The sequence below is a fragment of the Mixophyes fleayi genome, chromosome 8, assembly GCF_038048845.1.
Source record: "Mixophyes fleayi isolate aMixFle1 chromosome 8, aMixFle1.hap1, whole genome shotgun sequence".
Lineage (NCBI taxonomy): Eukaryota > Metazoa > Chordata > Amphibia > Anura > Limnodynastidae > Mixophyes > Mixophyes fleayi.
This window is the reverse complement of record NC_134409.1, coordinates 8,334,358-8,350,061: the sequence shown is the minus strand read 5'-3', so window position 1 is coordinate 8,350,061 and position 15,704 is coordinate 8,334,358. Positions and strand designations below refer to the sequence as shown.

The 15,704-nt window shown below is 40.5% G+C and overlaps 1 protein-coding gene across 3 annotated transcripts in view; it reads left to right on the top strand.

The window, feature by feature from the left end:
- Nucleotides 1–13,066, top strand: part of KANK4 (KN motif and ankyrin repeat domains 4) — an 87,365-nt gene extending 74,299 nt beyond the window's left edge. For all 3 annotated transcript variants that reach the window (XM_075181790.1, XM_075181792.1, XM_075181791.1), the window contains exons 8-10: nt 2,867–3,009; nt 3,523–3,723; nt 10,644–13,066. In XM_075181790.1, coding sequence (XP_075037891.1) covers nt 2,867–3,009; nt 3,523–3,723; nt 10,644–10,772 — 473 coding nt within the window. In that variant the 3' untranslated portion in view covers nt 10,773–13,066. The remainder of the gene's footprint in view (nt 1–2,866; nt 3,010–3,522; nt 3,724–10,643) is intronic.
- Nucleotides 13,067–15,704: the final 2,638 nt, after the last annotated feature.

The window sequence follows — 15,704 nt, the reverse complement described above, 5'->3', positions numbered from 1 at the left end:
TTATCGTGTGTTTGGCCCAATAATGGGCTGAAAACCCTGTAGTGTGTACCCAGCTTTGTTCTTCAATATCCCTAATGTGCATTTCAAAAGGCGTTTGTAAACAGGAGGCCTTAATTTACATATTTAGCTCCAGTGCTTGATTTGCTGTAATTTTACAAGTGCCGAAATGTCCGCTGGTCGCAGAATGTCCCAGACTGGCATCTGCTGGGGGCAGGTAACAAGGCAGAAAGTTGCAGAAAGGATGTTAAATCTCTTCCCTGTGCTCAGTCAAGGATCAGCACAAGGGGCAGGCTGAAAACATTTTGGCAAAGAAATAATGATTTTCTTACGGTCTCTAAATCGTACCTTCAGTAACCCTGACACATCCGCTATATGCATGGAGAGGGCTGGGAAACCCATTAGTCTGCTCATGCTGGAGAGCCGCTAAACTGCTGGACCTCTAGGGGAGCAGATATGTCATCCGATGTTCTGCCAGACGATGCTATATCCCATAATTCCTCTTTCTGATGTCAAGCAGCGGGATAGTGATTGACAGCTGTGCCAAACAAAACTTTTTTTTTTTTTTTCAACAGTAGAAAGAATTTCCTCTTCAACCTTACTTAATGAAAGCTGCAAGTAAAACAATAGATTTGTGTTTAGTAATATAATACAAATATAACCACAAAATAAGCCTATAATAAATTTCCATTCAAAAAAACAATATTGAAACAACAAAGGGAAGCAGAGAGTTTGAGAAAGATGACCAGCATTACTGTGAGAGGCAGGATGAGGGGGAGCTGCGTTGTGCATACGGTCTTAGTACAGTAGCTGTTGGCATTGGCTGAGTGTGGAGGTCAGAGGCTCCTTTATAGCAAAACATACCCAAACCATGACAGGAGCCTAGATAATTGTACCCTGTGTGCAACCTTGTCATGTGCCTCACTGCTTGATATTACCCACTAACACACGTCTTTTATGGTTCCAAAAGTCTATAGTGTGGGCAGCGTGGTGGCTCAGTGGTTAGCACTTCTGCCTCACAGTGCTGGGGTCATGAGTTCAGTTCCCGACCATGGCCTTATCTGTGTGGAGTTTGTATGTTCTCCCCGTGTTTGCGTGGGTTTCCTCCTACACTCCAAAAACATACTGATAGGTTCATTTTCTGCTAACCAGAAAATTGAGCAATGGGAGCAGAGCATTCCGTAGTTGGTGGATGGGTCATGTTGGAGTATCTGCTTATAGTAAACATCTTTGATAAACAAATGTCAGAAGCTACTTTTGTGAATCAATGTTATCAGAAGCTCTTGGGTATTTGCTTCGGCTTGCTCCTTTAATTCTCATTCAATGAATGTTTATAATTATAAGACCATATATACTGTAGTTTATTTTATTGTCTTCGTATAGGATTACTGGTTTGTAAGATAAATTGCCGCTAATACTGTAACAATACAGAGTGACTAAAAGAGATGGATGTTTGGGCGACTTGCATGGACTGCAGTGTATTTAAGAAGCCCGAAGTTCTGCAGCTGAAAAAAGCTTTAAAATAAATAACAGTCTGATCCCAGTGGAGTAATGTTTAAATGAAGGTTCTCTCTCTGCTACCCCACCGAAGTTCTCTGTTTTACTGTATTTGTTTCTTGAAACAGTACAGAAAACAATGTAAATGTCAAGTTGTCATTGTGCACTTTTATATTGTGTGAAGATTTGCACGTCCTTTTCTGTATGCTGGTGTCTGTGTAAACTCAGTACACTGTTAAAACTCTATCAAGATTTTCAAGATGTACTTTAACAATTCGATATAAATGACATCTACGGGGTGACCTGTGGAGCTGTCTGTAAATGATGTGGAACGGAGGAGGCTGCGTTCTAGAGAGGAGAGTTATTGGGTATTGATCGGAGAGGCCTAGTTCAAAGAGATCTGTCAAATCTTAAATGTAATTCCAGCTCCTGTGTCCCCAGTACTGTTGCAAAGTCCAAACCTGACAGTTCTTATGGCCGTCAGCCGCTGATAACGCGTATCCCCAATTCTCTCTCTGACTCCAGCTACCCAGTTGTATTGTAAGAAATAAGGACCACTTTACTATTATATTGTAAATGTTGTACTACTTATTTTTAACAATTTGCTTGTAAAATATATAGTGAATGTTTACATTTAAAAATATGCCATTAAAATGAGCATAAAATTAGTTTTAAAATTCACATCAAAATGAATGAAAACATTTTTAGTATATGTTTTCAGCATCTTAAATAATACCTGCGTAATTGTCCACACTCCTGGACACTAATAAATACAAAGAAACATTTTTGTTTTAAATCCGTGTGGCCATAATCTCAGGAGGTGTATGTCATGGCGCTATATGTAATGTTATGTTATAATTATCATCCAAACGGGAAATAACCTGAGAATGAATTAGATGGATTTTAGCAATGGTTTTTTTAATTAAACATGAAAAATTTTAATTAAAAGTAAGACACCAACTTGTATGGGCAGCACGGTGGCTCAGTGGTTAGCACTTCTGCCTCACAGCACTGGGGTCATGAGTTCGATTCCCAACCATGGCCTTATCTGTGTGGAGTTTGTATGTTCTCCCCGTGTTTGCGTGGGTTTCCTCCGGGTGCTCCGGTTTCCTCCCACACTCCAAAAACATACTGGTAGGTTAATTGGCTGCTATCAAAATTTGTCCTAGTGTTTGTCTGTGTGTGTGTGTGTGTGTGTTAGGGAATTTAGACTGTAAGCTCCAATGGTGCAGGGACTGATGTGAGTGAGTTCTCTGTACAGCGCTGCGGAATTAGTGGCGCTATATAAATGAATGAAGATGATGATGATATAAGGCGTCATGCTTGATTTCTATGTTTTACATAGTAATATACCTTACATTTTCTTTACTAGGAGTGTGTGATGTGGACCACCAGAATAAAGCTGGGTACACCCCAGTGATGCTCACCCCTCTGGCATCAGCGGAAACGGATGAAGATATGGAAGTGGTGAAAGTGCTCCTCAGTGTTGGGGATGTCAATCTGTCCGCTACTCAGGTAATCACTTACGTTATATATAGTTACACCATACTAGCCAACTTTTCCTCATTGGCTTCAGGGAGATCCCTGGGGGGGGTGGGCGTGCGGGGGCGGGGCTTGATGAATCTCATCATTTGGGTCTCGCCCACTAAACGATTGTCACAATTTTGGCCAATTACAACAGGAGGCGGGGCTAAGATGATGCAATATTTGGACATTCCGGGAGAGTAGGCAACTATGCATTAAAGAAAAGCAATTAATGACTCTAGAGACTGAAGTGTCTTTTATATTTCTATCTCCATTACTGAAGTCATGTTGTTTTACCTGTCACCTGAATTCTAAATCTTATTTTCTGTAATAAGGAATCGTAAAAAAATGAATAATAATAAATTCAAATCATCTTCTAGTTTATAGGAAAACGTGAAGATCTCTTGTAAGCTTTCCTTTGATTCCCTGTAGAATAAACCTGCTAGGTCACTGTGATACTTGTCTCTGTGATTTCAGCAGTGACACATGGACATTTTGTTTCAGGGTGGGCAAACGGCACTGATGATTGGCGTCAGCCACGCCAGGTCAGACATGGTAAAAGTGCTACTGGACTGTGGAGCTGATGTGAACCTGACAGACGAGGATGGAGAATCTGCCCTGATGATCGCCTGCCAGATCGGCAACCTGGAGATCGTGAAGCTGCTCTTATCTCAACCAGACTGTGACCTAGAGCTAAAGGATAAGGTACAAAGTCCACCTTCCATGTCTGTTATGCTAGACCAGTGTTGGCTAACCTGTGCCCACTCCAGGGAAACTACAAGTCCCAGCATACCCTTCAAGCAATAAGCTGCTATATATTGGTAAAGCATGCTGGGACTTGTAGTTTCACAACACCTGGAGTGTCACAAGTTAGCCAACACTGTGCTAGACTAATGCTACTTACTCCTATTAATGCTAACTCTACGCTCGGTGTTGCAACTAGGACCTGTTCGATGTGTAAATCTCCTGTGGTTCAGTCTTTGGGACGATGAGAAATAATGATCCAACAAGTTTGGTTAATATAAAATTTCTTTATTACTGGTTAAGGGGATGTTGAAATTATGTTGAAAGGGTAACAAATATGCATATAGTATATGTGTGTGTTCAATACCTGTAAGGTGCTTGGACATGCGGCATTAATATGGCCGCAGGAAACCTGCAGATTTTAGACCACTCAGCCACAAGGCTGCGACTCGGTGGGCAACAACAGAGCATGTTTCTCTTGCTCAGAGATTTTCCTCCACGTACATTAGGTTTTTCTGATGGACATGTAAAGTCCGTACCAAAGTAGAAACAAATTCAATTACATGCAACACTGACTTAACACGTGTAACTGCATAATATTTATTAGAAGATTGAACACACTGAACGGAAAATGTATGTGGTGAAGTAGAAAATGACTTCAGATTGGCGTCTGAGTAGAACCAGATTTCCAAGGGGGAGGAGAGGTAATTACATGAAACAGAACGTGAAGGATTATATTGGGGATTAAAATGGGTTTTTAACTCTGCTTAATTATTAATTCATCCTCCACCCATTTAACCACTTTTGCAAATAGGAGAACTGCAATCGCCATGAGTATTAGGAATACTGTGGGAGCGAAGCATTGTTGTGGGGGCTATGTTGAAGGATAGGGGTTTTCCAACCCATATTACAAAGCATCGCCCCCCCCAATTGGGAGATTGTAGGAGCGGCATCTCCAGCTAATTGTAGTACAGAACTCTTCTGTGTACTGGATGTCACTATCTATGTAGTCCTTAGTATATGTTCTTGTTCTATATGTATGGCCAACTGCTCAGTACCACTATCCAAAGCATTTATTCAGTATAATTATCACCCTTACAGGCTGACGAGGGTGTTTATAAAAATATCTAGGCGTTTGAAATATCTCCATAATTTATTTGGCATGACTTGTTGGGGAATTCCAGTGTATACTTTTACTTACTACATTATTTATCTTCTCTGTGACACGGTGATCTGTGCAATTTCTAGAAACTTTTTAATTCCTAAACCATTGTAGGTGTAACAAGCAGGGTCAGTTGTAACCTTGTACGTCAAGTGTGTACATAGTGTGATAGAAGTGACAGCAAGGATTGTTAGTGATGTGCCGTGGGGGGACTCTGCAGTGATACAACAACAGATTCTTTCCTTACTTCCCATAAGGGTGTGCAGGAAATCCTGTGATGTTTGGATACTATAGTACCCCATAATGAGCGGTGCTGGGCATTCCAAGGAGCTGGATTCCCCCGTATAGTTATTGAGCTTGGTTGGAAAGGAGCCTGTGTCTGTTTGAAGGTTAGAGTAAGAGGACTGTAGAGGGGGAGAATAGAGAAGAGTGGGGGCTGCTCTTAGTATCCTGTACCCCATGATTTCTGTTCACGGTCCTGGTCGTAGTCTTCAATCAGAACAAACTTTGACAAGGTAAACTATGATGGTGAGCCCACTAATTATCCATGTAGCTTTGTGTCCATCATAGGCAGACCCATCGTGCAGCACTTTTTATGTATTGTTAATGGACCAGAGTTGTTTCGTATAAGATACACAAATACCGTTTTGTGTATTTTGCCAATGGCAGATAGTTTGTAAACCACTGATGGACGTACCATAGGAAGCGAAGTGTTGTGTATGTTTTATTATTATTATTCTTATTTATTTGTTGGGCACCACAGGGTTTTCGCAGCGCCTTACATAATACGAACAGTAAACCATACAGGGTAAAACATCACAGAACAATAAACACTAAGTACCAATGCTTCGGAAACTCAGTGCAGACATATGGAGTGAGGGCGGAGCAGAAGAGTCGGTATGAAGACAGGAGGGGAGAGGGGCCCTGCTCATACGAGCTTACATCCTAAGGGAGGGTGGACAAAACAGGCACGAAGGGAGGCAGTGATGCAAGGGAGAAAAAGGGACCAGGGGAGAGAGGGGAGAACAAGCAGAGTGGATGAGGGGTTAAGTGGATGGTTGGTGGCTTTCAGGAACAGGTGAGTTTTGAGTGCCCGTTTGAAGGAGCACAGAGTGGGAGAGAGACGGATGGAGTGAGGGAGGTCATTCCAGTGCAGGGGGGCAGCTCGGGAGAAGTCTTGGACTCGGGAGTGGGAAGAGGTAATAAGAGTGGAGGAGAGGCGACGGTCGTTTGCCGAGCGCAGGGAGCGAGCGGGAGTATGAATGGTAAGGAGGTTAGAGATGTAGGGAGCAGTAGACTGGGAGAGAGCTTTGTAAGTGGTAGTAAGGAGTTTAAAGAGGATTCTGTAAGGGAAAGGGAGCCAGTGTAAGGCCTGGTAGAGAGGGGAGGCAGAGGAGGAGCGACGTGAGAGAAAGATAAGTCTGGCAGCTGCATTGAGTACAGATCGGAGCGGGGCGAGATGGGAGAGAGGGAGGAGGTTGCAGTAGTCCAGGCGGGAGATGATGAGTGCATTGATGATGGTTTTGATGGCGTCTAGTGAGAGGAAGGGTCGGATGCGGGCGATGTTGCGCAGTTGGAAGCGACAGGCTTGAGCAAGGGATTGGACGTGGGGGGCAAAAGAGAGAGAGAGGAGTCTGATGTAATATATCAAGGTGCATCTATGTAGGGGCAGCTGGATCAGAACAATGTTCTGCAGACAGGGATGTCATCAGTACAAAAATGTAAAGGGGGCACATACTTAACGAGTTATATCTTTGCCCCCTGACTTGCACCTTTGAAACCCTTCATTGAGTCTCTGTCTACTCCATTCAAATTCTATACCGTCTGTTAACCTGAATTACCTTCTAATTAACCAGGAAACGGGTATACATGATTGGGGTATATTTTTATTTTACCCTTCAGCAAGTTAATATTTTTTTAATGAGTTCTTAATGCCTTAAAGCAGCATCAACTCATGTTTTATAATTATACTTTATATTGCTGCCTTAGTTGTAATCAAACTATATACGTTTTATTTCAGTCAGATCGGCATCATTCATAATTTTCTGTAGTTGCTCAACCCCTGGTCCTCAGACCTAACAATGTTAAAGGCTTTGGTGAAAAACAAAGGAGAACACGGCACAGATTAAACGAGTTAATAATATTTTCAGGAGGGTACGTACAAATCAGTGGCTGTAGGTGGGAAGACCCGTTTAATACAACTGTATCGGCTCTCGGATCTTCCCTGTACTACCAGGAATACGGCCTGTAATGCACGTCCCCTTTCACAGTCCAGTGTGTTTGAAAGATTAAATTAACAAATGTGCAATAATTCCTGATGACATGACCTGAATCAGGATGAGAATTACATTAACCTGCCTGCATACAACAAATGGAAACCCGAGTCTGGGTAATGATTGGCAGCTGCGGCAGAGCCTGCTTGTTAACAGAGCTGTCACTCAAACACTGTTCTCCTGCACACACTGGAATGCAGGATTGTTTTGTGTCCAGGATGTACAGTCTGTACAGCACAGGCCTCTGTAATGTATGTGCGACCACCCAGAGCAGACCAGACAGTCCTGTTTCCATCATACAAGGAGGCAATTCCATCCACGTAGCCCCCCTCCTCCTTTGGTGTAATATTTCTCTTCCTGTGAACTTTTATCCTTTATCACTTTGACACGAGGAGTATAATACAGTGCAGAGGATGGAATTCCAGATTATTACAAAATACCACAACTCCCACAGAGTGAGGCTGTTCTGGGATTCTTAGACCTGGCGGGCGAAGGCCCAGCAACCAGGATAGAGGCCCCACCAGGAAATTGTACCATTCCCAACTCAATATCCGCTGCATAAATGAGCAGTGATATTAATACTGCAGTTTACTGGCCTTGTGTCCTTATCAGATACCTGGGATATAAATCTTGTCGGAGATAATCGTGGTATGCCAGGTATGTGACAACTGGCAGAGTGGCAGAAGCTGTGAGTCCAAACTAAATGACATTACAGCTGGATTCTCTGATTTCCAAAAAGTGCCTTGTTCTTTCAAACAAGCTCCTGCACTGTAACATTGATTTTCGGGGGCACTGAAAGAACGCAGTGCTTTGTATGACCTCACGCTGTTACTATTTTTATGAAACATTTAAAAGCTGTTGACTAAATGATTTCTATAAACTGAATTACAGACTTCAGATGTGGTGTTATCTAAAAGGCTAGACATGATGTCCCCAATTACACCCGCCTCGAATTGCCTTTGAGCAGAGAGGCCGCTGTGCCCACATTAATGCAGCGGTTGTGTAGTGCAGCAAAATTAAAAATATTATATTTTTAAAACTGCAAATGTTCTTTATGCAAGGGTATAATAAATGGGATTGACCTTGTAAGGATCTAATAGTGCTAAACCCATTGTCAAATTTTCTAATAAACTCGTACACAGCACAAGCTACCATAAGAACTAGTATAAGAACATTCAGAGTAACTATGTGAACCCCTGCAGTCCAGTATCTAATTTGCATATCTGGCAATTTTTTAACACAATTTTCATACACATTTAATATTTTTAGTGTTTGCACAGTGTCCTGGGTAATGATTCCACTGCCAGACATAATACACTAAAACTACCAACTAATCACTGGACATGATCATAATACAATTCTACTATACTCTGTACAGACATAGGACACTACACCCCCAACATGACCTGACCACTGGACATGATCATAATACAATTCTATTACATTCTCTATACAGACATAGGACCCTATACCCCCAACATGACCTGACCACTGAACATGATCATAATGCGCTACGGAATATGTTGGCGCTATATAAATAAATGATCATAATCCAATTCTATTACACTCTATACAGACATAGGACACTATACCTCCAACATGACCTGACCACTGGACATGATCATAATCCAATTCTATTACACTCTATACCAGTGGTGGCTAACCTGTGACACTCCAGGTGTTGTGAAACTACAAGTCCCAGCATACCCTTCCAGCAATAAGCTGCTATATATTGGCAAAGCATGCTGGGACTTGTAGTTTCACAACACCTGGAGTGTCACAGGTTAGCCAACACTGCTCTACAGAAATAGGACAATACACCCTCACATGAGAAGTAGAGTACTAGGACATGGCAGGAGGGGGGTCTTCCTTGACCCTTAGAGATCCCCACAACCCCCCTCCCCTCCTTGTCAGTAAAGCCATGATGCTTGAGACAAGGCCTGGGTGACAAGAACAAGGCATATTAATATGAAAATTACACCTTTACCACACCCCAGTAAAATGGGGGGCGCCAAACACTTGTTCATGATCTGTCATGTGTTTCCTAACATCGGGATTCCTGTGTGCAGTTCAAGAAGTGATCAGTTTACTGCGGGGTGAATGGAAAATCTTTTAAATAAAGGAAAGCGCTAAAATTAAACCTGGAAGTTTAGATGAGACAGTTTGTTTCCATCTGCAATTAAACCTTGATTGATAATCCACTGATTGCATACACAAGAAGAGTGTGATTAGACAGGCAGCAGCCATTTTTATAACCTCACAGGAAATGGCAATTATTCCAAGCTGCCTTCAGTCATTGATCACCGGTTATTCAGATTACTGCTCCTGGAACGTAGTCTAGTAGTCTATGACTTGTACACAACTCTGTAGCTTGCAAAGATCAGTAAATGTACTGCTGGTAAAAAAATATTGTACAACCAATTGTTTTTAGAAATATTATTATTTGTATGACATTATCATGTAACAATAAGACAACACTGACCTGTAATGTGGTCTAATTATTGTGGAAAAATAGCGTTGCGGATCTTCCTGACCCTTCTGGGCTAATTACCAAGATTTGGAACCTCTGTAGTGGCAATTATGGTTTCCAAGACCAATATACTATGAGTTGGGGGGGGGGGCGACAATAACATACAGAGCTTTCAAACCATCCTTTATTGATTCAAACAAACTTCCCTAGAACCCTTGATCACCACTATATTAAATAATAATTAAAAAAAATAAAAACATTATTTCTTATAAAACAAAAAAAAATACCCACACACTAAAACGGGCTGCACAAAATTATTATAGCTCCTGTTTATCTCCATCTGATCACAAGCAGAATACGGTAATACATCTTAATATATTCAAAGATATCACGGTTTTCAATGCCTTTTTATAAGGAAAAGGTACTATACAAATATGGATTATTTTCCCTTTTGATTTGAAGTTTAATATTTTCCAGTTTTTGCTTTTTTTTCCCCCCCAGTTAAGATAAAATGAATTCTGATATTCATAGACTCCTATTGAACAATGGCCCCCAGTCTCCACATAGTCATGACAAATGCAGCGTATTTGCATACTTGGTAATAGAATGTATTATCATCCAATAATTACAAACTGCTCAGTTTCCAATCTATATATGTTTAACAAGGCGTCCTCCAACATGAGAATAACTTTTTTTACGCTGATTTTAATACCTACAGTTGGTTTTTTTAGTCTTTTTCAGTAAATTAAGCACTGCGCTTCTCCTTAATGAAAAAAACTCTATATTGTTTTTGATAGAAAAGTGCCAATTGAGACGCAAAGTTACATAAGTGCTACATAAAACATATATTGTTCTTAGAAAATAAAATTCCATTGGCTGTGCCTGTGACGTGGATATAATATAGCATCCATTGAGTGTAACCCTCTCCTGTCGTTCTTTGCTAATCTACTTTTTATTTGTTGCCTTCTTGAAACAGGCTGGAAACTCTGCTTTGTCTATTGTAGCCGATTCCGCCCACACTGAGATTGCAGCACTTCTACAAGCCCACACAGAGCACCGGCGTTCCTGCCCATCCGCTGACATGGAAGAAGGAGGCACATTGTAAACAGCCATGGAGGACAATAGACTCATTCTTCTCTGCAGTCATTCTGGTTATAACACAGAACGCATATCATCCATCTCAGCATTGTCTTCATTTACACCAAGTATTTCAGAAATGTCTAAGTTTCTGGGCTGAGATGACAGGGTTCTCATATAATTCATGTTTAACATGCTGACGTTCAATAGGCAATCTATTTTCTCAGTGATATTAACATGTTGTACATTGACTTCTCTGGAGGTGGCAGTCACAAACAGTATTACATATACAGTGTTTATATAATGGTTCATTCAGGAGTCTAGAATGTGACCATTCCTCCCTTGCCCTTAGTTAGAAAGTGACCTTTAAAAGAAGGAATGGTGATGTCATAGCACAGGTGTGATGTCATAGCACGGGTGTGATGTCATAGCACAGGAGCATTGTCACTTGTCTTCTACATTGCTGTTCAATTATAACATTATCTCAGTATAATGATACAGTTTCTCTTCCATTATATACGAGTCTGGAGCAGGAATTTTAGTCCTTATCACAGTGTGTACAATATCGTACAGTATGCTATTTTTTATATTCTCTGAAAGCACATTTGGAATACAGCTTGGTCAGGTACCTGCATTGCTGACCACTCAGAGACCAGTTTGCATCAATTGTTACTTCCTAGTCCTAGATCATCGGTTTCGTTCTTGAACGAGTTTTCAAAGACTGATTTTTAAAAATAAAAAAAGCACAAAATAAGTTTAAAGTAGCACAAAATGCATCACTAACCTCTTTCGCCCATGTTTCCCCATTCGTCATGTATTACAGGGTGTGGGAATCTAAATATAAAGAACTTTAAAATAAAAGACATAATTTGCCACAGTTTGTTTGGATACTAGGTGCTATATTACTGTAATATTGATGTTCACTGATATATTTGTTTATCCTTAACAAGCACATACTGAGCTTAATTAACTATTCTAAGTACTTTATTTGTTTTTTTAACGTCAATGGCTAACTCACCCCCTAAAGTTCGGAAATCCAATATGTCTCCTTACACGGAGTACAAAATACCATTAGCTCCTCACTGTGTTTACTATTGCAGTAACCTGGGCAGAATGAATAAATAGGATACTTTTTTTTACTATCAATAAATTAATTTAGCCCAAGTAACTGCATAAGTAAATTAGGAGGAACGTTAAGGACCAGGGCATTTTGTACGGGGTGATAGGGGTCATGTTAGAACTTGTACTGCCCCAGAGTCTGCTAGTTGTATAACAGCTGGAGCGGAGCAGATTGTAAGCCTCTGTGCACAAATTCTCTGACTGTCAGATATCAGGCACAGAGCATGTGAGGGAATGTGCTGTCCTGAGTCCTCATTTGTACTTGCAAAGATTAGCACTCTCCAGATTGGGCAATTACAGTATCGACACCTATAGGGTCACGTGCCACAAAGTGTTAGCACAAAACATTGTGTTAACTTTTTAATTGGCACGAGTGTTAATGTGCAAACTATGGAGCACTTTGCATTTGCAAATATTTTATTTTATATTAGAAAATTGCCGTTTTATATCCTAATGTAGCACAAAATATTATAGGGGTGAGTTACTAAAAGTTTTATGGGCAATCCAACACTCAATCACGTTAAAGGGGGGAAAAAGGACCGTTTGAATTTTATTATTCTCCTAATGTGATTGGGGCGTTTACCCCAGTTTGTAATATTTGCATTACCTTTAAATATCCCCCTAAACTTGTAATTCTGTATCTCTGTTTAATCACATAACTCTGTTACATTTTGTTCTTACTGCGCAGTGTTTACATTTTCAAATTGAAGAATTGAAGATGACAGAAATCGTTATTTTGCAAACGCACTTCTGCCATCTGCTCTTTGGAATGGGGGCAATTAGCTGCATTTAGTACAGAAGTGGGTGGATTATAATGTCATATTCAAATTGCCTGGAAGAGATTGTGCTGATATCACTACAAGATTGACTTAAAGAGCTCGGTGATACTTGTGGTTACAAATGTTTCCCGTCTTATTTTAGCTTAATTAAAACACATTTTCCTCTAAGCCAAGACAGAAATAGGCGCACAAATGGGAGAGCAGCCTGTACTCGCTGGAGCTGTCATCATTTTAAATATGTAATTTTAATATTTAATCCAAAATCATTTTGTAGCGTTCTCATATGTAAAAGTCCAAATGCTGATAGGGAAACATCTCCCACATTTTAATTTATATCCCCCAATTGTGAAGACAATTTTGCAATGCTTGTCATGAAGTCTCTGGTATTGTAGAAAACTATATTAAAAACAAAACATGGAGCTTTTTTGTGCTTCAGTTGGTTAAATGTGAACAATGAGATTTACTGGGGTCACGGTCTGAGCCAGTGGATTCCAAACGTTCTCAGTTAGAGGGACCCTTAGGGTCTCCATAATCGTTTCAAGGCCCCCCCAACTCAAAATAAGGACCAAGTACTCCCCCCGCCTTGCTTACCACTGGTCCTGCCCACGGCACCCCAAGGATTTGAACTGCACAATTTGGGAACCACTGGTCTAAGCGTTTGCTTTGAGGACTCTTTATTATACAGATCCTGCAGCACCTACAGGGGTCCATCGATTGTGTTGGAAGTTGGAACCCTCAGCAATGACACAAATGTTGTTGGGCTTGATATTGCTTTTTGTGTTGCACAAATCTGATGTGGAGGAGGGGACAGCTGTAGACATGTCATCCCTTCTAAAATAAAAAGTCTAAAAAAGTAAAGGCATCGGCCCCACTGGTTCCTAATAAATGAATAGGGGGGGGGGGGGGGGGGGGGGTCTAGTGTTTCAGTTTTAGCATTGGAAATACTGTACAGCAAGTGTTTCGGGCACTAATGAGAACTAGGGCACTTCTGTTAAGGGTTTGAATACAGAGGATCAGTTGTTTCCCCCTATTCAGACGACTTTTCTGTACAGTGTCTTAACCCCTTTACATACATATATCAGAGTATTACAAGATGCCGTTTTATTCTATATCTACTTATGTCATGTTTAGTGGTCTTTGCAATGCTTGGGTCATGTGCTGTAATATTTGTGACTATTACACTCAGTAGAGCATCTTGGTTATAATATTCCGTGTATGAAAGTGGACGTACATTGGCAAAGAACAGGGCCAGCTGGGGGCAGCTTTATGAATGTATTATTGACGTGCTAGTGTGCCAAATAAGTGATGTCAGACATTAGACTCTACGGGGTTCAACGCATCAGAAGCTTTCAAAATGTACAGGAGGTTTTTTTTTACAAGTATAGAAAAGTTTGTATTGTCCGGCTATATAATGCATACATGTCGCAATGTATAATGATTGCCACACACACAAATGTATATACACTGTACAAGCGGAACGGAAGCCGAGCTTCTCTTATATAGATGTGGGAAGAGACATATTTAGACAGCTGCCATATTTTAACTCTTCAATGCCTGCCAATATGATGCCCTTTATCTCTCTTAGTAGCTTGATTATCTGATTTCCTTTGTAATCTCACATAACACTTTGTCATTAACTTCCCACATAAATCTACGCAGCCCAATATCGCCAAAAGTAGTTTTTATGTCAAGTAAATCAGCAATAAAGTATATCTTATCTTATGTCATCTTTCTTTCCTTAGACCATTCTCCATGTGAATTTAATGTGCAACTGTAAATGTGTATTGTCTGTGTGGTAGAGGACGGTGAACTGTATACAATCTCCTCTCTTCTCAGATCAGCCTTGTTTACTCAGCAAATCATTCAGAAGTTGCCAATTGGATGCAGCAATATTTCACTGAAAGTCTGATCACCTCTCAAGTCGCTGACTTGGATCAATAAGCAAGTACCATCGGCAAGATGCATAATATATTTAGTTATTGACAGCAGACCGCGAGAGGGGAGTATTTTCATTATCATGGATTTATTTGTAACTGACTGCATAAACGGCGCAGGGTTCTCTGTTCTGAGAATCCTCATTATAGCGACAAATGATTAAATGGATACTTACCGTATGTTATTGAGAAGATGCAACATACATAAGGATTAGAATGCAGGTTTCTCACCAATTTCTTTTCTTAGATGAATTAAATGTAAGATTTTACATTTAATCGTGCTCAGCATGCTAGCTCATCACCTTGTGATAAACAGACATCTCTAAGTAGAGCTGTGTAAAGGGAAGTGGCTTATAGAACTCTCATTCCTTCACTCTGGAATGACAGTCTTGCCTTCTGCTAGGTAGCAGGAATGCTTAATCCAGCTTGGTGGATTGAGAGACAGGTCTCCTGGCAAATCTGAAAGGGAATAATTGACCAATCCCCGTTCGTGTTTAATCATTGACCTGTGGGTTAAAACTATTTTCCTGTGTGTGATATAGTGGAAGGATTTTTTTTTTATTAAGAGACCTATAGCAGAAGATTTCAGGTTTGACATTAGTCCATTTTTGGATTGAGGGGTCCACTTTCTGTATTGTATGGCGGTCACTAGAATGCTCTCTGACTTGTGGGGCAGTTACGAGCATGCTCTCTGCATTGTATGGCGGTCCCAAGGATGCTTTGTATTGTAGAGAGGTCACGAAAATACTCTACAATGTATTGTAGATCAGTACTGTTCCCTTTAATATTTCATAGGCTACTATGAATATGTGCATAAATTTTAACTCTAAACTAATAAACCATACCAAATATGACATTTATAAAAAAAAATATCTGGATGATGCAAAGGACATGTTTAAAATCACAGAAGGAAGCTGCAAAGATAAAGCAATATAATTAAGTAAATGTTGCATTCCAAGTCAAAGTAATTTGAAAGCTGAATATCCCGTCACCAGGTTCTACATTGTCCTTAGTGTCTTATATTTCTCTTTGTCCCTGTCCACCCAGGAGATAGAAAATAATATAGCTCTCTAGTTCCTTGGAAGCAGAGCTGAGCTGTCAGAAAAGACATTGCGCTATTAATGTGCT